Source organism: Mobula birostris, chromosome 7 (assembly GCF_030028105.1).
Source record: "Mobula birostris isolate sMobBir1 chromosome 7, sMobBir1.hap1, whole genome shotgun sequence".
NCBI classification, from domain to species: domain Eukaryota; kingdom Metazoa; phylum Chordata; class Chondrichthyes; order Myliobatiformes; family Myliobatidae; genus Mobula; species Mobula birostris.
In genome coordinates this window covers 36,156,330-36,178,267 of record NC_092376.1, presented here as the reverse complement: position 1 = coordinate 36,178,267, position 21,938 = coordinate 36,156,330, and the positions used below count along the sequence as shown (strand labels likewise).

The 21,938-nt window shown below is 41.6% G+C and overlaps 1 protein-coding gene across 9 annotated transcripts in view; it reads left to right on the top strand.

Moving 5' to 3' along the window:
* Positions 1-21,938, top strand: part of nbeaa (neurobeachin a) — a 908,137-nt gene that overhangs the window by 419,758 nt on the left and 466,441 nt on the right. For all 9 annotated transcript variants that reach the window (XM_072262897.1, XM_072262901.1, XM_072262905.1 and 6 more), the window contains one exon: positions 2,311-2,749. In XM_072262897.1, the coding sequence (XP_072118998.1) occupies positions 2,311-2,749 (439 nt within the window). The remainder of the gene's footprint in view (positions 1-2,310; positions 2,750-21,938) is intronic.

The window sequence follows — 21,938 nt, the reverse complement described above, 5'->3', positions numbered from 1 at the left end:
TCTAATTTATGGTATTGAACATACTAATATCTGTATTTCAGAACGTTTTTCAATCTGAGTATTTATTTACTATCATCATTTGGTCAGAGCAATAAATATTTCTGTGTGTATTTTCTCTATGCCTTAAATCTGTTTCATCTAAATATCCATTTGAATTATATAGTATAGTGCCTCCAAGAATAGTGCACAAAATGCTATACCATGGGGACAAAAGTAATTGCTGCTTGATTGTGTTTGGCCTAATTTTGGTCATATCCTTCATTTAATCATTTTGTGGTGAGGTTTGGACTCAGAAGAATCTTCAAAGGGTGCTAATAAAGAGGTACCTGAGCAAGAATTGTGTGCCAAATGGCCTGTACCTAATAAATTGGCCACAGGAGGTAAACCTGGTGTGGTCATCTACTTCAAGGTAAATATGTTATGTATTCAGAGGGGTTCTTCGGCACACTAATTTTGTAATATATGGTTATTTGAGTTATTGTTACCTTCCTGTCAGCTCGAACCAGTCTGGCTATTCTCCTCTGACCTTTCTCTTTAACAAGGTGTTTTTGCCCACAGAATTGTTGCTCACTGAATGTTGTTGTTTTTTGCACCATTCCCTGTAAAGTCTAGAGACTGTTGTGCGTGAATGTCCCAGGAGATCAGCAGTTTCTGAGATACTCAAACCACCCATCTGGCAGCAGCAATCATTCCACAGTCAAAGTCATTTAGATTCCATTTCTTCACTATTCTGATGTTTGGTCTGGACAACAATTGAACCTCAAGTCTGCATGTTTATTGCATTGAGTTGCTGCCATATGGATGGCTGATTTGATATTTACATTAACAAGCAGATAGATAAGTGTACCTAATAAAGTGGCCACTGAGTGTATATGGAACCAAAACAAATGGCTTTTCCCTTTTCCATGAAGTCCTATAGAAAAGTATACAATAACAAAGCTAGACAAAAGACATGCTGTACAATCTTTTATACTGTATACTGTTCCATTGAATTAAAGTTCGCAATTTAACTTTTTAAAAACACAATTTAAAATTTTGTATCTGTTGGCTCTATTCCTGTAAATGATTCTGCTCTTTTGATGAAATTGAGAACAATGTTTAGTTTACCTATGTGAATAATTGCTCAGAATTTAAGTTCACATTCTGAGAGAAATTGAGAATTAGCTACAAGAAATATATTTTCAATAATGTTCAATACTTTTTTATTGATTAAGTATGGATTTAGCATTTTATGTTTTTTATGTTTATGTGATTAATACATTAATGTCATATCATTAAGCAATTTCCAGCTTGAGATTAGAAATTGTTAAATTTAATATCCATCAATTTAATAAATTATAATTTTGGATGAAAAATCATGTAAATATTGTGTTATTTTTGTTTAAGAAAAATACATTGTCTTGTATATAACATGCAGATCTTTCCTGTGTTAAACGGCACTTAAATATTTTTAATTTGAAGAGCTGCTAAATTAGCATGTTCTTTGTATGGGTTAAATGTTCTCCAAATCTTTTAAAACATTTTCACTTTGAAGTAAATTTGCAATACTCTATTTACAATTGCTTTGCATTTTCTGCATATGTTTCTTCCATTTCAAAGGCTGTTAATTTTTATAATTTAGTTTTTAAGTGGCACTTTAGTAAATGGATAGAACACATTTTACTGGTTGTATCTTAAAATATGACTTCTAGTAATACCAGTAATTACTTATGTGAAATATCCCTGTATTTTATGTGTTAATGCTAAATCTACTTAGATGCTATAATTTTGAAATAATTTCAGCAAAGTATTAACCTAATTATTCTATTCCTATCTTAAACATTAGCACTCGACAATTTATAAAGCAGTAATGCCTGTCACTTCTCCTTAGAGAAGTACACTTTTTCCACCAGCTTTGCAAATTCAAGCAAATCCACTGATTTCATTACCTTGAGTATTCAAGAACTATATATCTCTGATTGGCATTAAAATTGTATGGAAATGCAACAAAGGAACTCTGTCCACAGGTTAGGATTTGCTTATTTGTAATACTAAAACCTCTTTTATGCATTTTGTTCTGCAATGTCATGTAAAAAGTCATTTTAGGATAACACATTTCTACAAGTTAGTCCTTCATTTCGTATGGGCTTCAGAAGTTGAGCTGTGTTCAAAGTATCAAACATTGATAATTCGGGTAAATCTACTTTTTCTTTCAAAAGCACATTTAATATTTAAAAGCAGTTTCCTGTAAATTAATATCATAGGTTTGACTGCTACCTTATTCAACTCTGGAATCTGCTATTGATTACTTATTTTTGTTTCCAATTGCAGAGAATCCTGTTACTTTTCCTGAGAACAGCAAAGATAAAGAAATTCTGACACCAATTGAAGATATGCAGATTGATGGCTGTATTCCACATAGTGATTCGGGCATCGGAGAGGAGCAAATAGCTGGTCTTATGAATGGCTCTGATTTGGAAATAATTACTAGATCAGATGCAATGAGTGAACTTCTATCTTCCTTGTCCTCTGAAGTAAAGAGATCCCACGAAAGTTTAGCTGATGCTCAAATTGAAGTGCTAAAGCCCCCCTCATCCATATCAAGTGTAAGCCAAGGAAAAGGAATGAATGTGAAGGAGATTTTAAAAAGTCTAGTTGCAGCACCCATGGAAGATGCAGAATCCGGTCCTGAACCTGTATTGTATCCTGATCCTACAGTGAAAAGAGAAGCGCAACCTATTCTTCCAATGCAGTTTCATTCCTTTGACAGGTAAAGAGCCTCAATGTTGTTTTAATTTATTCATCCACCAGAGTATTTATGAATGTGAGTGATGAGATGATATTGGTAGGAGGAGGAGAGATCTCCAGGGGCTTCAGAGGCAGATTGAACAGCAGCATCACATAGCCCAAGCCTGTCATCTTCACAGCTCAAAGACCTAATTTGAGGTGGCAGCCTGAAATGAGTTGCCACTGCAAAGTGTATTATTTTTGAAATGCTTTCACACAAATCACTGAGCTCCACATACAACTTTGTTTCATGGTTTAATGTCATCACGAGGCACAAATTGGTGTGTCTAATTGTTTGCCACCTGCCAATGAAATGAACTGCCAGAAAGCCAGAAGGATCTGTTTGTCTGTCAAGCATTCAGGCTATTGAGAGTGACAACATCAAAAATTTTTGCTTCAAAATCTGAAGCTTTGAACGGCCTTTAAGAGACCCCACTCTTGTGCTTCTGGTCAGCTGAATTTTTCAATTAGTTTTAAATATATTAGGTTTCTGCTGCCTCATCTGTCTTTAGGAAAATGTAATTATGTTAGGAACAGACTAAACAGATTTCTAGTCAATGAAAATCCAAATTCCCATGATGGTACTTTTAATTATTTTTTTAAAAAACTTTAGAAAACACATTTTGTTGTAGACCTTTGTATTTATCTGCCAAGCTTTAATTTAGTGTTTTTTTAACTTGTTTGAAACAGGACTTTAAGATTATTTTTACTTTTAAATAAACACGTACAGTTAGTTGAAAATGTAACATTTCACATATTGCTAAACTGAATTATGCTGCTATATTAATGTATTCCAACAAAGCCAAATAACACCAATAAAAACAATAGCAAGGCTCTCAGTAATTGTTTGAAAAGAAATCTCATGTATAGATTCACGATCCCACATTGGTGCAGAAATTGCTATATTTGAAACAAAATGGAATTAGAGACAATGAACTGCCATGTATTGGGTACACACATAAACCTGCAACCTTGATTTTTCCTGGTGTTGGGCTGTAAATGCAACCTTTAGTCTATGTTTCAGAGAATCATTCCATATATTGTAATACCAGCATGTTCTTATAACACACGTATTTCACCCAGGAAATTTAAAAACATTTTTGATTTAGAGCAGTGTAAAGCTAAGCTTACATGACCCCAGCATCTGCAGATTATTTTGTGTTTACAATAAGCTTACATGAAACATTTTCAGAAAGTAAATGTCTTCTCTTTTTCTCTTTTGATTTTAATCACTTTCACTTATGCGGAGTCAACACCATCTTGCACAATTTGAAAATGGCAGTTAGTCTGAAGATATTTTAATTGATATTTTAAACTAACTATGGAGAATTACATGGAAGAAGGAAGTATTTGCTTTCTTTCCAAGTTGTGGTCAATATATTTGTATACATTTTCATGATAGCTAAATAAATATGGAGGAACATGAACATGATCCCATATCTTGCTACTATGTAAAGTAACTGATGTAAATTTGTCCATAAACAAAACCACCACACCACCAAATTAATTTTTTATTAACAGATATTTACTTTCTCATACTTTTGGGTCATTTACATTCCTCCAAGTATTTTGGTTATATTTGTAGTACCCATCTACTTCACCCACATTCACTTAGCCCAGGAAGCAACATTATTTCATGAAGAATGGTCTCCACCCGAAATGTCGACTGTTTACTCTTTTCCATTGATGCTTCCTGAGCTGCTGAATTCCTCTATCATTTTATGTGTGTTGCTTAACATTATACTGGATTCTGGTTTATGTGTTTAATGATAACTGAAGAAAAAGAATTAAGTTTCTATGATGACTTAAGCTTTATCCACTCTTCATTTAAATCATAGTGGGTCCAACACAAGACATTTTCTTGCTTTATCCCCAAAACTCATGGTTCTTGTGAATGTAAAACATTAATTTAGTTGTGGATGTATTAAATGACTCTCATTCTACAGGTTAGAAGAACTCACATAAATGAAATGTACAAGAATGTAAGAAAATAGGAACTGTAGTAGGCTACTTGATCACTCTGGCCTTCACTAACATTCCATATAATCATGGCTGATATACCCCAGGCTTCAACTCCCTTTCTGTGCTAGATATCCAGAGCCCTGAATCCCCTAACCTTTCAAACAATTATCTACCTCCACCATAATACTTCTATAAAGCTAGCCTGGGCAATTCTTAAGGCAAAAAATTCTTGAGATTCTCTACCCTCTATGAAAAGAAGTTTCTGCCTACCTCAGTTTTAACTGGCCCATTTATTGTCTTGACACTTTACGTATTTTTTTTTAAGATTGTCTCACTCTTCAAAATGTCTTAAATGTTTACCTGGTTATTCTCCCTGAGAATTTTATATACTTCAGTAAGATCATCCATCGTTATTTGTAACTGCACAGAATATAGACTCAACCTGCTTAGCTTCTCTTGAAAGGGAGATCCTCTCATCCAAGGAATTAGCCTGGTGAATATATTTTGCACTGTCTTTGGTGCCACTATATTCTTTCTTGTTTAACGGAATTCAGATATAACTTTACCAACAACCTGTGTATTGTAACAAAACCTTCTCCATTTCTAAATTCCAACCCATTTGATTTCAAAGGCTTAACTACATGCTTACAGTTGCCTATTAATTTTTTATGATTCATGTACAAGTACACCTAGATCCTTCTGCTGTTTACTCATTTGCAGTACCCTGAGATAATAACCTGCAAGTTGATCCCTCTTCCTGAGGTGCATGACCTCACTCTTTCCTACATTAAATTCCTTTTGCTAGGTTTTTCACCTAATAACTCAACCTATCTTTATCCTGTGCGGAGTTCCAATGTCCTCAGGAATTGTTGGAAGTTGGGTTGAATCCTTGCATTCCTTTTCTCCCAATAATATTGCTTGTTTCTCCTGTGAATTGTTTGTTAAGACCATAAGACATAGGAGCAGAATTAGGCCATTCAGCCCATCGAATCTGCTCTGCCATTCCATCATGGCTGATCTTGGATTCCACTCAAACCCATACACCTACCCTCTTGCCATATCCTTTGATGCCCTGACCGATCAGGAAACTATCAACTTCCTCCTTAAATATGCCATGGAATTAGCCTCCACCACAGCCTGTGGCAGAGTATTCCACAGATTCACTACACTCTAGCTAAAAAAATTCTTCCTTATCTCTGTTCTAAAAGGATGTCCCTCAATTTTGAGCCTGTGCCCTCTAGTTCTGGATACCCCCAGCAAAGGAAACATCCTCTCCACATCCACCCTATCTAGCCCTTTCAACATTCAGTAGGGATCAATGAGATCCCCCCACATTCTTGTAAATTCCAGTGAGTACAGACCCCTCTCGGATCATCCCCGTGAACCTCCCCTGGATTCTCTCCAATGACAGTGCATCTTTTTTGAGATATGGGGCCCAAAACTGTTGACAATGCTCCAAATGCGGCCTGATTAGTGTCTTATAAAGCCTCAACATTATCTCCTTGCTTTTGTATTCTATTCCCATTGAAATAAATGCCAATATTGCATTTGCCTTCTTTACCACAGATTCAACCTGTAAATTAACCTGACAGTCGCATGAGGACTCCTAAGTCCCTCTGCACCTCTGATGCATTATCATACATTTCCCAACACTATATTCCATTTGCCACTTTTTTGCTCATTCTTCCAGTTCATCAGTTGGAGGGACAACACCTTATATTCCATCTGGGCAGCCTCCAACCTGATGGCATGAATATCGATTTCTCGAACTTCCGGTAATGGCCCCCCCACCCCCCCACCATTCCTCATCCCCTTTTCTCTCTTTCACCTTTTCTCCTTGCCTGCCCATCATCTCCCTCTGGTGCTCTCCCCACCTTTTTCTTTCTTCTATGGCCTTTTGTCCTCCCCTATCAGACTCCCCCTTCTCCAGTCCTGTATCTCCTTCACCAATCAACTTCCCAGCTCTTTACTTCATCCCTCTGCCTCCCAGTTTCCCCGATCACCTTGTGTTTCTCTCTCCCCTCCCCCCACCTTTTAAATCTACTCATCACTTTTTCTCCGGACCTGGTGAAGGGTCTTGACCTGAAATGTCAACTGTACTTTTTTCCATAGATGCTGCCTGGCCTGCTGAGTTGCTCAATTATTCTAACTGTTTTCTCTATGTTAACCAGTTTTCAATCTGTGCTAACAATTCATCCAATACCATGAAATCTTAACTTGTGCATTAACTATTAATGTGACACCATGTCAGATGGCTTTCGGAAGTCCAAATACACAACATCTACAGTTCCACTTCATCTATTTTGCATATTATATAATCAAGTAACTGAAGTAAACTTGTTAAACTTGACTTGATTTTCATGAAACCATGTTGACAAGGTTGATTAAATTAAACTTTTCTAAAATATTTATCTGTTTCTTCTTCCATCATTGACTCAAGCATGTTGTCAATAAAGAATGTTAAACTAAGTTGTACAGCACTAAAATGGGACCCCTGGCCCACCATTTCCATGCTGACCATTTTGCCCATCTCCAGTATCAGATTTGCTCTCGCTAGGTCTATATCCTTCTATGCCTATTTAAGTGAACATAGAACATAGAATAGTACAGCACATTACAGGCCCTTCGGCCCACAATATTGTGCCGACCCTCAAACCCTGCCTCCCATATAACCCCCCACCTTAAATTTCTCCATATACCTGTCTAGTAGTCTCTTAAACTTCACGAGTGTATCTGCCTCCACCACTGACTCAGGCAGTGCATTCCACGCACCAACCACTCTGAGTAAAAAATCTTCATCTAATATCTCCCTTGAACTTCCCACCCCTTACCTTAAAGTCTTGTATTGAGCAGTGGTGCCCTGGGGAAGAGGTGCTGGCTATCCACTCTATCTATTCCTCTTATTATCTTGTACACCTCTATCATGTCTCCTCTCATTCTCTTTCTCTCCAAAGAGTAAAGCCCTAGCTCCCTTAATCTCTGATCATAATGAATACTCTCTAAACCAGGCAGCATCCTGGTAAATCTCCTCTGTACCCTTTCCAATGCTTCCACATCCTTCCTATAGTGAGGCGACCAGAACTGGACACAGTACTCCAATTGTGGCCTAACCAGAGTTTTATAGAGCTGCATCATTACATCGCGACTCTTAAACTCTATCCCTCGACTTATGAAAGCTAACACCCCATAAGCTTTCTTAACTACCCTATCTACCCATGAGGCAACTTTCAGGGATCTGTGAACATGTACTCCCAGATCCCTCTGCTCCTCCACACTACCAAGTATCCTGCCATTTACTTTATACTCTGCCTTGGAGTTTGTCCTTCCAAAGTGTACCACCTCACACTTCTCCAGGTTGAACTCCATCTGTCACTTCTCAGCCCACTTCTGCATCCTATCAATGTCTCTCTGCAATCTTCGACAATCCTCTACACTATCTACAACACCACCAACCTTTGTGTCGTCTGCAAACTTGCCAACCCACCCTTCTACCCCCACATCCAGGTCGTTAATAAAAATCACGAAAAGTAGAGGTCCCAGAACCGATCCTTGTGGGACACCACTAGTCACAACCCTCCAATCTGAATGTACTCCCTCTACCACGACTCTCTGCCTTCTGCAGGCAAGCCAATTCTGAATCCACCTAGTCAAACTTCCCTGGATCCCATTCCTTCTGACTTTCTGAATAAGCCTACCATGTGGAACCTTGTCAAATGCATTAGTAAAATCCATATAGATCATATCCACTGCACTACCCTCATCTATATGCCTGGTCACCTCCTCAAAGAACTGTTATCAGGCTTGTTAGACACAATCTGCCCTTCACAAAGCCATGCTGACTGTCCCTGATCAGTCTATGATTCTCTAAATGCGCATAGATCCTATCTCTAAGAATTCTTTCCAACAGCTTTCCCACCGCAGACGTAAGGCTCACTGGTCTATAATTACCTGGACTATCCCTACTACCTTTTTACCTTTTTTGAACAAGGGGACAACATTTGCCTCCCTCCAATCTTCCGGTACCATTTCCGTGGACAACAAGGACATAAAGATCCTAGCCAGAGGTTCAGCAATCTTATCCGTCCTAATGTATTTTAACAACTCCAACAACTCCTCTCCCTTAATATCAACATGCTGTAGAACATCAACCTCACTCATATTGTCCTCACCATCATCAAGTTCCTTCTCATTGGTGACTACCGAAGAGAAGTATTCATTGAGGACCTCGCTCACTTCCACAGCCTCCAGGCACATCTTCCCACCTTTATCTCTAATCGGTCCTACCTTCATTCCTGTCATTCTTTTGTTCCTTACATAATTGAAGAATGCCTTGGGGTTTTCCTTTACCCTACTCACCAAGGCCTTCTCATGTCCCCTTCTTGCTCTTCTCAGCCCCTTCTTAAGCTCCTTTCTTGCTTCCCTATATTCCTCAATAGACCCATCTGATCCTTGCTTCCTAAACCTCATGTATGCTGCCTTCTTCCACCTGACTAGATTTTCCACCTCACTTGTCACCCATGGTTCCTTCACCCTACCATTCTTTACCTTCCTCACCAGGACAAATTTATCCTTAACATCCTGCAAGGGATCTCTAAACATCGACCACATGTCCATAGCACACTTCGCTGCAAAAACATCATCCCAATTCACACCCGCAATTTCTAGCCTTATAGCCTCATAATTTGCCCTTCCCCAATTAAAATTTTCCCTGTCCCCTCTGATTCTATCCTTTTCCATGATAATGCTAAAGGCCAGGGAGTGGTGGTGACTGTTCCCCAGATGCTCACCCACTGAGAGATCTGTGATCTGACCCAGTTCATTACCTATTACTAGATCTAGTTTGGCATTCCCCCTAGTCAGCCTGTCCACGTACTGTGACAGGAATCCATCCTGGACACACTTAACAAACTCTGCCCCCATCTAAACCCTTGGAACTAATCAGGTGCCAATCAATATTAGGGAAGTTAAAGTCACCTATGATAACAACCCTGTTATTTTTGCACCTTTCCAAAATCTGCCTCCCAATCTGATCCTCGGTATCTCTGCTGCTACCAGGGGGCCTATAGAGTACTCCCAATAGAGTAACTGCTCCCTTCCTGTTCCTGACTTCCACCCATACTGACTCAAAAGAGGATCCTGCTACATTACCCACCCTTTCTGTAGCTGTAATAGTATCCCTGAACAGTAATGCCACCCCTCTTCCCCTTTTTCCGCCCTCTCTACCCCTTTTAAAGCACTGAAATCCAGGAATATTGACAATCCATTCCTGCCCTGGTGCCAGCCAAGTCTCTGTAATGGCCACTACATCATAATTCCATGTATGTATCCGAGCTCTCAGTTCATTACCTTTGTTCCTGATGCTTCTTGCATTGAGGTACACACATTTCAGCCCTTCTACCTTACTGTCTTTACACTGTTTATTCTGCTTCTCTTTCCTCAAAGCCTCTCTATATGTTAGATCTGGCTTTACTCCATGCTCTTCTTTCACTGCTCTATCGCTCTGGGTCCCATCCCCCTTGCAAATTACTTTAAACCCTCCCGAACCATGCTAGCAAACCTACCTGCAAGGATATTGCTCCCCCTCGGGTTCAGGTGCAACCCATCCAATCTGTACAGGTCCCACAGAAGAGATCCCAATGATCTGAAAATCTAAAACCCTGTTCCCTGCACCAACTCCTCAGCCATGCATTCAACTGCCATCTCCTCCAATTCTTACCATCACTGTCACATAGCACTGTCAGCAATCCTGAGAATGCCACCCTTGAGGTCCTGCTCTTCAGCCTTCTGCCTAGTTCCCGAAACTTACACTTCAGGACCTCATCCCTCTTCCTGCCTATGTCGTTGGTAACATGTATCATGACTTCTGGCTGCTTTCCCTCTCATACCAGGATGTTGTGCACCCGGTCAGAGACATCCCGGACCCTGGCACCCGGGAGGCAACAAACCATGCGGGTGTCCTTCTCACGTCCACAGAATCTCCTGTCTGCTCCCCTGACTATAGAGTCTCCAATGACGACAGCTCTCCTCTTCTCCGTCCCACCCTTCTGCACCACCGGGTCAGACTCAGTGCCGGAGGCCCTGCCACCGTGGCTCACACCTGGTCGGTCGTCCCCATCAACAGTATCCAGGACAGTGAACTTATTATTCAGGGGAATGGCTGCAGGGGTGCTCTGCACTACCTGTCTGCTCACCTTCGCTTTCCCCCTCTGACTGTCACCCACCGATCTGCTTCCGACAGCCTAGGTGTGACTACCTCCCTGTAGCTCTCATCTATGACTGCCTCATTCTCCCTTATGAGTCGAACGTCATCCAGCTGCTGCTCCAGATTCCTTACATGGTCTTCCAGATCGCCCAGCCGTATGCACTTGTGGCAGATGTGATTGCAGGAGAGGACCGTTCCCCCAAGACTGCCACATCTCACATGAGAGGCACAGTACCGTCTCAGGAGGCATTGTAAAGACTAATTGCGAGCAAGCTTGTCCTCCGCCTCTTCTCATCAAAGCCTCTCAAGTCAAAGCCTCAAAGCTCCACTCCTTAACTGGCCCACTCACTCACTGGCCACTCTGCTTGAGCTACCCCTCTGTTTATCTGTTTGAGCTTTTCAAACTGCTTGGTCACCTGACCTCGATTGCCCAATCAGCTGCTTTCTGCTGAGTCTGAGTTATTCAAATCTTGATTTTCTAATCAACGGCTTTCTGCTGATCGGAGAAGGAAGTCTGAGAATCGGAGCGGGCGTGCGGAGGAAGCCATTTTTGAATTTTTAATTTTTTTTCCATCGGCGTTCAGAGAGGCGGGACTGCGCAGGCGTGTGACGTCAGGCAGTGAAGCACGGATGATTTAAAAGGAACGGAGCCTTATACAGCGGGCAGCGTAGTTTGCAGGCGGCGGAGTGAGCCGGGAGCAGAGTGAAGGCTTAAGGGCTTCGGCTCAACGGGCTTAGGCAGAAACGGGCGAGGCGAGGAAGGTTTGGTATTCATTTTTTGTTGTTATTTGAGGAGAGGGGAAGTATGAGTGTGAGGGCAGCTTATTCTCTGTGCCGGATGTGGCAGGCGCTGGAGTCTCCAAGCCTCCCGGACGTCCACATCTGCGCCAGGTGCGCCGAGATGCAGCTCCTAAGGGACTGCGTTAGGGAACTGGAGCTGCAGCTCGATGACCTTCATCTGGTCAGGGAGAGTAAGGAGTTGATAGAGAGGAGTTACAGGCAGGTGGTCACACCGGGGCCACGGGAGGTAGACAAGTGGGTCACGGCTAGGAGGGGGAAGGGGAAGAGTCAGGTAATAGAGAGTACCCCGGTGGCTGTGCCCCTTGACAATAGGTACTCCTGTTTGAGTACTGTTGGGGGGACAGCTTACCTGGAGGAAGTGACAGTGGCCATGCCTCCGGCACAGAGTCCAGCCCTGTAGCTCAGAAGGGTAGGGAAAGGAAGAGGAGGGCAGCTGTAATAGGGGACTCGATAGTAAGAGGGTCAGATAGGCGATTCTGTGGACGCAGTCAAGAGACCCGGATGGTAGTTTGCCTCCCTGGTGCCAGGGTCCGGGATATTTCTGATCGCATCCAAGATATCCTGAAGTGGGAGGGTGAGGAGCCAGAGGTCGTGATACATATAGGTATACATATATACATACAATGACATAGGTAGGAAAAGGGAAGAGGTCCTGAAAGGAGAATATAGGGAGTTAGGAAGGGAGTTGAGAAAAAGGACCACAAAGGTAGTAATCTCGGGATTACTGCCTGTGCCACATGACAGTGAGAGTAGGAATGCAATGAGGTGGAAGATAAATGCGTGGCTGAGGGATTGGAGCAGGGGGCAGGGATTCAAGTTTTTGGATCATTGGGACCGCTTTTGGTGCAGGTGTGACCTGTACAAAAAGGACAGATTACACTTGAATCCTAGGGGGACCAATATCCTGGCGGGGAGATTTGTGAGGGCTACTGAGGTGACTTTAAACTAGAATGGTTGGGGGGTGGGAATCAAATTAAAGAGACTAGGAGAGAGGAGGTTAGTTCACAACACGGGGATAGGAACCAGTGCAGAGAGACAGAGGGGTGTAAAATGAGGGTAGAAGCAAAAAGTAGTAAAGTGAAAAGTGAAAGTGGCAGACCGGCAAATCCAGGGCAAAAATCAAAAAGGGCCACTTTTCAACATAATTGTATAATGGCTAAGAGTGTTGTAAAAGTGAGCCTGAAGGCTTTGTGTGTCAATGCAAGGAGCATTCGTAACAAGGTGGATGAATTAAAAGTGCAGATTGTTATTAATGAATATGATATAGTTGGGATCACAGAGACATGGCTCCAGGGTGACCAAGGATGGGAGCTCAACATTCAGGGATATTCAATATTCAGGAGGGATAGACATGAAAGAAAAGGAGGTGGGGTGGCGTTGCTGGTTAGAGAGGAGATTAACGCAATAGAAGGGAAGGACATTAGCCGGGAGGATGTGGATTCGATATGGGTAGAGCTGCATAACACTAAGGGGCAGAAAACGCTGATGGGAGTTGTGTACAGGCCACCTAACAGTAGTAGTGAGGTTGGGGATGGTATTAAACAGGAAATTAGAAATGCGTGCAATAAAGGAACAGCAGTTATAATGGGTGACTTCAATCTACATATAGATTGGGTGAACCAAATTAGTAAGGGTGCTGAGGAAGAGGATTTCTTGGAATGTATGCGGGATGGTTTTTTGAACCAACATGTCGAGGAACCGACTGGAGAGCAGGCTATTCTAGACTGGGTATTGAGCAATGAGGAAGGGGCTAATTAGCAATCTTGTTGTGAGAGGCCCCTTAGGTGAAAGTGACCATAATATGGTGGAATTCTTCACTAAGTTGGAGAGTGACACAGTTAATTCAGAAACAAAGGTTCTGAACTTAAAGAATGGTAACTTTGAAGGTATGAGACGTGAATTAGCTAAGATAGACTGGAAAATGACACTTAAAGGGTTGACGGTGGATATGCAATGGCAAGCATTTAAAGATCGCATGGATGAACTACAACAATTGTTCATCCCAGTTTGGCAAAAGAATAAATCAGGGAAGGTAGTGCACCCGTGGCTGACAAGGGAAATTGAGGATAGTATCAATTTTAAAGAAGAAGCATACAAATTAGCCAGAAAAAGTGGCTCACCTGAGGACTGGGAGAAATTCAGAGTCCAGCAGAGGAGGACAAAGGGCTTAATTAGGAAAGGGAAAAAGATTATGAGAGAAAACTGGCAGGGAACATAAAAACTGACTGTAAAAGCTTTCATGGATATGTGAAAAGAAAAAGATTGGTTAAGACAAATGTAGGTCCCCTACAGACAGAAACAGGTGAATTGATTATAGGGAGCAAGGACATGGCAGACCAATTGAATAACTACTTTGGTTCTGTCTTCACTAAGGAGGATATAAATAATCTTCCAGAAATAGTAGGGGACAGAGGGTCCAGTGAGATGGAGGAACTGAGGGAAATACATGTTAGTAGGGAAGTGGTGTTAGGTAAATTGAAGGGATTAAAGGCAGATAAAACCCCAGGGCCAGATGGTCTGCATCTCGGAGTGCTTAAGGAAGTAGCCCAAGAAATAGTGGATGCATTAGTGATAATTTTTCAAAACTCGTTACATTCTGGACTAGTTCCTGAGGTTTGGAGGGTGGCTAATGTAACCCCGCTTTTTAAAAAAGGAGGGAGAGAGAAACCAGGGAATTATAGACTGGTTAGCCTGACATTGGTGGTGGGGAAAATGCTAGAGTCGGTTATCAAAGATGTGATAACAGCACATTTGGAAAGCGGTGAAATCATCGGACAAAGTCAGCATGGATTTGTGAAAGGAAAGTCATGTCTGACGAATCTCAGAATTTTTTGAGGATGTAACTAGTAGATTGGATAGGGAAGAACCAGCGGATGTGATATATTTGGATTTTCAAAAGGGTTTTGACAAGGTCCCACACAGGAGATTAGTGTGCAAACTTAAAGCACGTGGTATTGGGGGTAAGGTATTGATGTGGATAGAGAATTGGTTGGCAGACAGGAAACAAAGAGTGGGAATAAATGGGACCTTTTCAGAATGGCAGGCAGTGACTAGTGGGGTACCGCAAGGTTCAGTGCTGGGACCCCAGTTGTTTACAATATATATTAATGACTTAGATGAGGGAATTAAATGCAGCATCTCCAAGTTTGCAGATGGCACAAAGCTGGGCAGCAGTGTTAGCTGTGAGGAGGATTCTAAGAGGATGCAGGGTGACTTGGATAGGTTAGGTGAGTGGGCAAATTCATGGCAGTTGCAATTTAATGTGGATAAATGTGAGGTTATCCACTTTGGTGGCAAAAACAGGAAAACAGATTATCATCTGAATGGTGGCCAATTAGGAAAAGGGGAGGTGCAACGAAACCTTGGTCATTATACACCAGTCATTGAAAGTGGGCATGCAGGTACATCAGGCGGTGAAAAAGGCGAATGGTATGCTGGCATTCATAGCAAGAGGATTCAAGTACAGGAGCAGGGAGGTACTACTGCAGTTGTACAAGGCCTTGGTGAGACCACACCTAGAGTATTGTGTGCAGTTTTGGTCCCCTAATCTGAGGAAAGACATTCTTGCCATAGAGGGAGTACAAAGAAGGTTCACCAGATTGATTCCTGAGATGGCAGGACTTTCATATGAAGAAAGACTGGATCGACTATGCTTACACTCATTGGAATTTAGAAGATTGAGGGGGGATCTTATTGAAACGTATAAAATCCTAAAGAGATTGGACAGGCTAGATGCAGGAAGATTGTTCCCGATGTTGGGGAAGTCCAGAACGAGGGGTCACAGTTTGAGGATAAAGGGGAAGCCTTTTAGGACTGAGATTAGGAAAAACTCCTTCACACAGAGAATGGTGAATCTGTGGAATTCTCTGCCACAGGAAACAGTTGAGGCCAGTTCATTGGATATATTTAAGAGGGAGTTGGATATGGCCCTTGTGGTTAAAGGGATCAGGGGTTATGGAGGGAAGGCTGGTACAGGGTTCTGAGTTGGATGATCAGCCATGATCATACTGAATAGCGGTGCAGGCTCGAAGGGCTGAATGACCTACTCCTGCACCTATTTTCTATGTTTCTATTCAAATCTTGATTGACTTGATTGCACAGACCAACTGCTAAATCTGCCAGAATCTCTCGAGTCAAAGCCTCAAAGCTCCACTCCTTCACTGGCCCACTCACTCACTGGCTGCTTTCCACAGGCCGCTCTGCTTGAGCTACCCCTCTATTTATCTGCTTGAGCTTTTCAAACTGCTTGGTCATCTGACCTTGCTTGCCCAGTCAGCTGCTTTCTGCTGAGTCTGAGCTATTCAAATCCTAATTGTCCAATCAACGGCTTTCTGCTGATCTATTCAAATCTTGATTGACTTGATTGCCCAGACCAACTGCCAAAACTGCCAGAATCTCTCGAGTCAAAGCCTCAAAGCTCCACTCCTTCACTGGCCCACTCACTCACTGGCTGCATGAATAAATGCCTCTTAAGCATAATGATGGGATCTGACTCAGCTGTCTCTTCTGCCTGTGAGATTCAGATGTTAAGCTCCTTCTGTATATAAATGAAAATTCCCTTCAAATCCCTTATAAAACTCCTTCCTCTGTTTTTAAGCCTGTTTTAGATTCTTAGCATGGGATAAAGACTCTGACTATTTTACCCTATCTATTCTTCCTATAATCTTATATGCCTCTATCATGTCACCCTTCAGCCTCCTTTGCTCCTGGGAACAAATCTTGCCCGTCCAGTCACTCCCCAAATTAAAATCCTCTAATCCTAGTGAATCTCCTCTTCAATCTTTCCAGTCCGATCACATCTTGTAGTGGGACAACCAGGATTTCACATAATACTCCAAGTGCTTGTAAGGTTGCAAAATATTGTCCTAACTTGTATATTCTGTGCCCTAATCTATGAAGGCGAACATACTACATGCCTTCTTCTCCACCCTATCTACCTGTGTTGCCACTTTCAGACTGAAGAATTAAACAGCAGAAGCCTTTCATGTGACACCTTATTAAATGATTTTTGAAAACACAAATGTGTCTACCATTGAATCTCTCCCTTCTGCCATCAAATATTTCAAATAGGCTTGTCAAATTCTTATTTCCCTTTAATAAAACTCTTGATTATGGTTTTATCATTGTCTTTCACCTATTCCAAGCCTTTTATGTGATATTAGGTAGTAATTTTCTGCTTACTGAATGTTGCTTTTTAAAAAAATAGTAATTATGTTATTCTTGCTGTCTTATACCTTACAATTTTTTTCTCGAATTTCAATATTAAGTTAATTAGAAAGATGTGCATAGCCAAGATCATTTAAGAATATTCATGCCGCTAGTAGCAGGAATAATGTGCATACTCAAGCGAGACTACAAATGTTTGAATCTGAAACCATGCACAAAATGCTGGAGGATCGCAGTGGCCCTTCATCAAGACTGGCATAATGGTTTTTTTACTAGTAATGGAGTAGGTTACAATACCAGCACCGTCCCCTCCCCTATCCCACCACTACCCAAATGGAGTTTCATTGAAAAATGGGTTTGCTACCAGAGAAAAATAGTGCCTCATCATGTCTGCTTCCAGTTTTTCATTCAGTATAATTGATGAAAGAGATGAACCAGTCCTCGTAGTCAGGGTTATAGCCAGCAAAGATCATTCAAAAGAAAATGGAAGAAGCAGGCATATTGCCCAACTAGAAAAACTGACTGATGTGAAAATTGCTGATTATAAGAGAAATGCTATGTCATCTCTATATATCAGACATTTAAATTTGTGTAAGAAGTCATTAAAGATGGATTGAAGGGACTGGTACTAATATTGGGAATAGGTGTGCAAGTAGCTGTTTTGAACGTAAACCCCTATTGATCTTTGACAGATCTGAAAGTATCAGCTCCATGTATCAATTATTTAATCTAGAATATAGATGTTCTATGTCGCCAAAATGCAAAGATTTTCATTTGTATTTTCACTTCATTTTCTTCCTTGGTTCGATGTAAATCAATAGCTTGCAAATTCTTGGAGGTTGAGGGGAGAATAAAAGTAGTAGTTTTGGTACTCATTATTGAATCAACAATGAAAGCACATTTTCCTTAAGTGGATTCATGCTTAGCAAACCAAGGTCATATTTGCCACAATATTTTTTATTTAATGTGGAAATATATTTTTCATATTTGCAAATCTTTCTTCCTTTTGATTGTATTTGTGCACACGGCAATAGGTTGAATTAAACTGTTGATTAGTAACAGTGAATGGTTTTGCATATGTGTATAACAATGAAACATTGTTAGCTAGTCATATGTCGCTTCATTTTCTTTTTGTAGAATTGTGTTTTCTAATGATTAACTGTACTAATGCCACATCTGTTTTTATGTTACATTTACTTTCGGAAAAATGATTTTTCCACTCAGGAAAATTTATACATCAATCAAAAATTACTTCTCTGCCAACTAATGCAAATTTGCCATGCTTTTTTCATTGCTTGCACATGAAAGAAGCACATGTCAAGCATACTGTGTATATGAAAGAACAGTGTGAAGTTTTCTCAATGACAACACTTAATTTTCTTAAACATGAGAAATTCTGCAGATTCTGGAAGTCCAAAGCAACCCCCACAAAATGTTGGAGGAACTCAGCAGGAATCCAGGAAATTACAGACCAGTGAGTCTTACTTCAGTGGTGGGCAAGTTGTTGGAGAAGACCCTGCAGGATTTAATGAGCATTTAGAGAGACATAATCTGATTAGGGATAGTCAGCATTGCTTTGTCAAGGACAAATCATGCCTTATGAACCTGATTGAATTCTTTGAGGATGTAACAAAACACATAGATGAAGGTAGAGCAATGGATATAGTGTATATGGATTTCAGTAAACATTTGATAAGGTTGCCCATGCGAGGCTCATTCAAAAAGTAATGAGGCATGGGATCCAAGGAGACAGAAGGCAAAGTGCGGTTGTGGACGGTTTGTATTCTGCATGGAGGATGGTGACCAGTGGTGTTCCACAGGGATCTGTTCTGGGACCCCTCCTCTTCGTGATTTTTATAAATGACCTGAATGAGGAAGTAGAACGGTGGGTTGGGAAATTTGCTGATGATAAAAAAGTTGGGGTTGTTGTGGGTTGTCAGAGGTTATAGTGGACATTGATAGATTGCAGAACTGGGCTGAGAAGTGGCAGATGGAGTTCAACTCAGATAAGTGTGAAGTGGTTCCTTTTGGTAGGTCAAATTTGAAGACAGAATATATTATTAATGTTAAGACTCTTGGCAGTGTGGAGGATCAGCAAAATCTTGGGGTCCATGTCCATAGGATACTCAAAGCTGTTGCGCAGGTTGACAGTGTCGTTAAGAAGGTGTATGGTGTGTGGGCCTTCATCAGTCGTAGGATTAAGTTCAAGAGTCGTGAGGTAATGTTAATCATAAGACCTTAGACCCCACTTGGAGTATTGTGTTCAGTTCTGGTCACCTGATTACAGGAAAGATGTGGATACTATAGTGAGAGTGAAAAGGAGATTTACGAGGATGTTGCCTGGAATGGAGAGCATGCCATATGAGAGAAGGTTGAGTGAACTTGGTCTTTTCTGCTTGGATCGACGGAGGATGAGAGGTGACCTGATAGAGGTGTATAAGTTGATGAGAGGCATTGATTGTGTGGATAGCCAGAGGCCTTTTCCCAGGGCTGAAATGGCTAACACGAGGGGGCATAGTTTTAAGGTGCTTAGAAGTAGGTACAGAGGGGATGTCAGAGATAAGCTTTTCACGCAGAGAATGGTGGGTGCGTGAAATGCATTGCCAGCGAAGGTGGTAGAGGTGGATATAATAGGATCTTTTAAGAGCCTGTTATATAAGACCATAAGACAAAGGAGCAGAAGTCGGTCATTTGGCCCATCGAGTCTGTTCCACCATTTTACCATGAGCTGATCCATTCTCCCGTTTCGTCCCACTCCCCCGCCTTCTCACCGTAACCTTTGATGCCCTGGCTACTCAGATACATATCAGTCTCTGCCTTAAATACACACAATGACTTAGCCTCCACTGCCACCCGTGGCAACAAATTCCATAGATTCACCACCCTCTGCCTAAAAAACATTTCCTCGCATCTCTGTTCTGAATGGGCGCCCTTCAATCCTTAAGTCATGCCCTCTCGTACTAGATTCCCCCATCATGGGAAACAACTTTGCCACATCCACTCTGTCCATGCCTTTCAACATCCAAAATGTTTCTATGAGGTCCCCCCTCACTCTTTTAAACTCCAAGGAGTATAGTCCAAGAGCGGACAAAGGTTCCTCATGTGTTAACCCTCTCATTCCTGGAATCATTCCAGTGAATCTTCTCCGTACCCTCTCCAACGTCAGCACATCCTTTCTTAAATAAGGAGACCAAAACTGCCCACAGTACTCCAAGTGAGGTCTTACCAGCGCCTTATAGAGCCTCAACATTACATCCCTGCTCCTATACTCTATTCCTCTAGAAATGAATGCCAACATTGCATTCGCCTTCTTCACCACCGACTCAGCCTGGAGGTTAACCTTAAGGGTATCCTGCACGAGGACTCCCAAGTCCCGTTGCATCTCAGAATTCTGAGTTCTCTCCCCATTTAAATAATCGTCTGCCCGTTTATTTCTTCTGCCAAAGTGCATAACCATACACTTTCCAACATTGTATTTCATTTACCACTTCTTTGCCCATTCTTCCAATCTATCCAAATCTCTCTGCAGACTGTTTCCTCAGCACTACCGGCCCCTCCACCTATCTTTGTATCATCAGCGCACTTAGCCATAAAGCCATCTATTCCATAATCCAAATTGTTGATGTACAATGTAAAAAGAAGCAGCCCCAACACAGACCCCTGTGGAACACCACCGGTAACCGGCAGCCAACCAGAATAGGATCCCTTTATTCCCACTCTCTGTTTCCTGCCAATCAGCCAACACCCTATCCACGTATGCAACTTTCCTGTAATTCCATGGGCTCATCTTGTTAAGCAGCCTCATGTGTGGCACCTTGTTAAAGGTCTTCTAAAAGTCCAAATATACAACATCCACTGCATCTCCCTTGTCTAGCCTACTTGTAATTTCCTCAAAAAATTGTAATAGGTTTGTCAGGCAGGATTTTCCTTCAAGGAAACCATGCTAAGTTCTGCCTATCTTGTCATATGCCTCCAGGTACTCCATAACTTCATCCTTGACAATCGACTCCAACAACTTCCCAACCACCGATGTCAAGCTAACAGGTCTATAATTTCCTTTTTGCTTCCTTGCCCCCTTCTTAAATAGCGGAGTAACATTTCCAGTCCTCTGGAACCATGCCAGAATCTATCGACTTTTGAAAGATCATTGCTAATGTCTCCGCAATCTCCACAGCTACTTCCTTCAGAACACGAGGGTGCATTCTATCTGGTCCGGGAGATTTATCTACCCTTAGACTATTCAGCTTCCTGAGTACTTTCTCTGTCATAATTGTGACTGTGCACACTTCTCTTCCCTGCCACCCTTGAGTGTCCGGTATACTGCTGATGTCTTCCTCAGTCAAGACTGATGCAAAATACTCGTTCAGTTCCTCCGCCATCTCCTTATTTCCCATAACAATTTCTCCAGCATCATTTTCTATCGGTCCTATATCTGCTCTCACCTGTCTTTTCCTCTTTATATACTTGAAAAAGCTTTTAGTATCCTCTTTGATATTATTTGCTAGCTTCCTTTCATAGTTCATCTTTTCCTTCTTAATGACCTTCTTAGTCTCCTCTTGTAGGCTTTTAAAAACTTCCCAATCCTCTGTCTTCCCACTAATTTTTGCTTCCTTGTATGCCCTTCCCTTTGCTTTAACTTTGGCTTTGACTTCTCTTGTCAGCCACGGTTACATCCTTTTTCCATTGGAAAATTTCTTCTTTTTCGGAATATATCTGTCTTGCATTTCCTCACTTCTCGCATAAACTCCAGCCACTGCTGCTCTGCCATCCTCCCCGCTAGTGTCCCTTTCCAGTCAACTTTGGCCAGTTCCTCTCTCATGCCACTGTAATTTCCTTTACTCCACTGAAATACCGACACATTGCATTTCGGCTTCTCTTTTTCAAATTTCACAGTGAACTCAATCATGTTATGATCACTGCCTCCTAAGGGTTCCTTCACCTCAATCTCTCCAATCACCTCCGGTTCATTACACAATACCCAATCCAGTACAGCCGATCCCCTAGTGGACTCAACAACAAGTTGTTCTAAAAAGCCATCTCG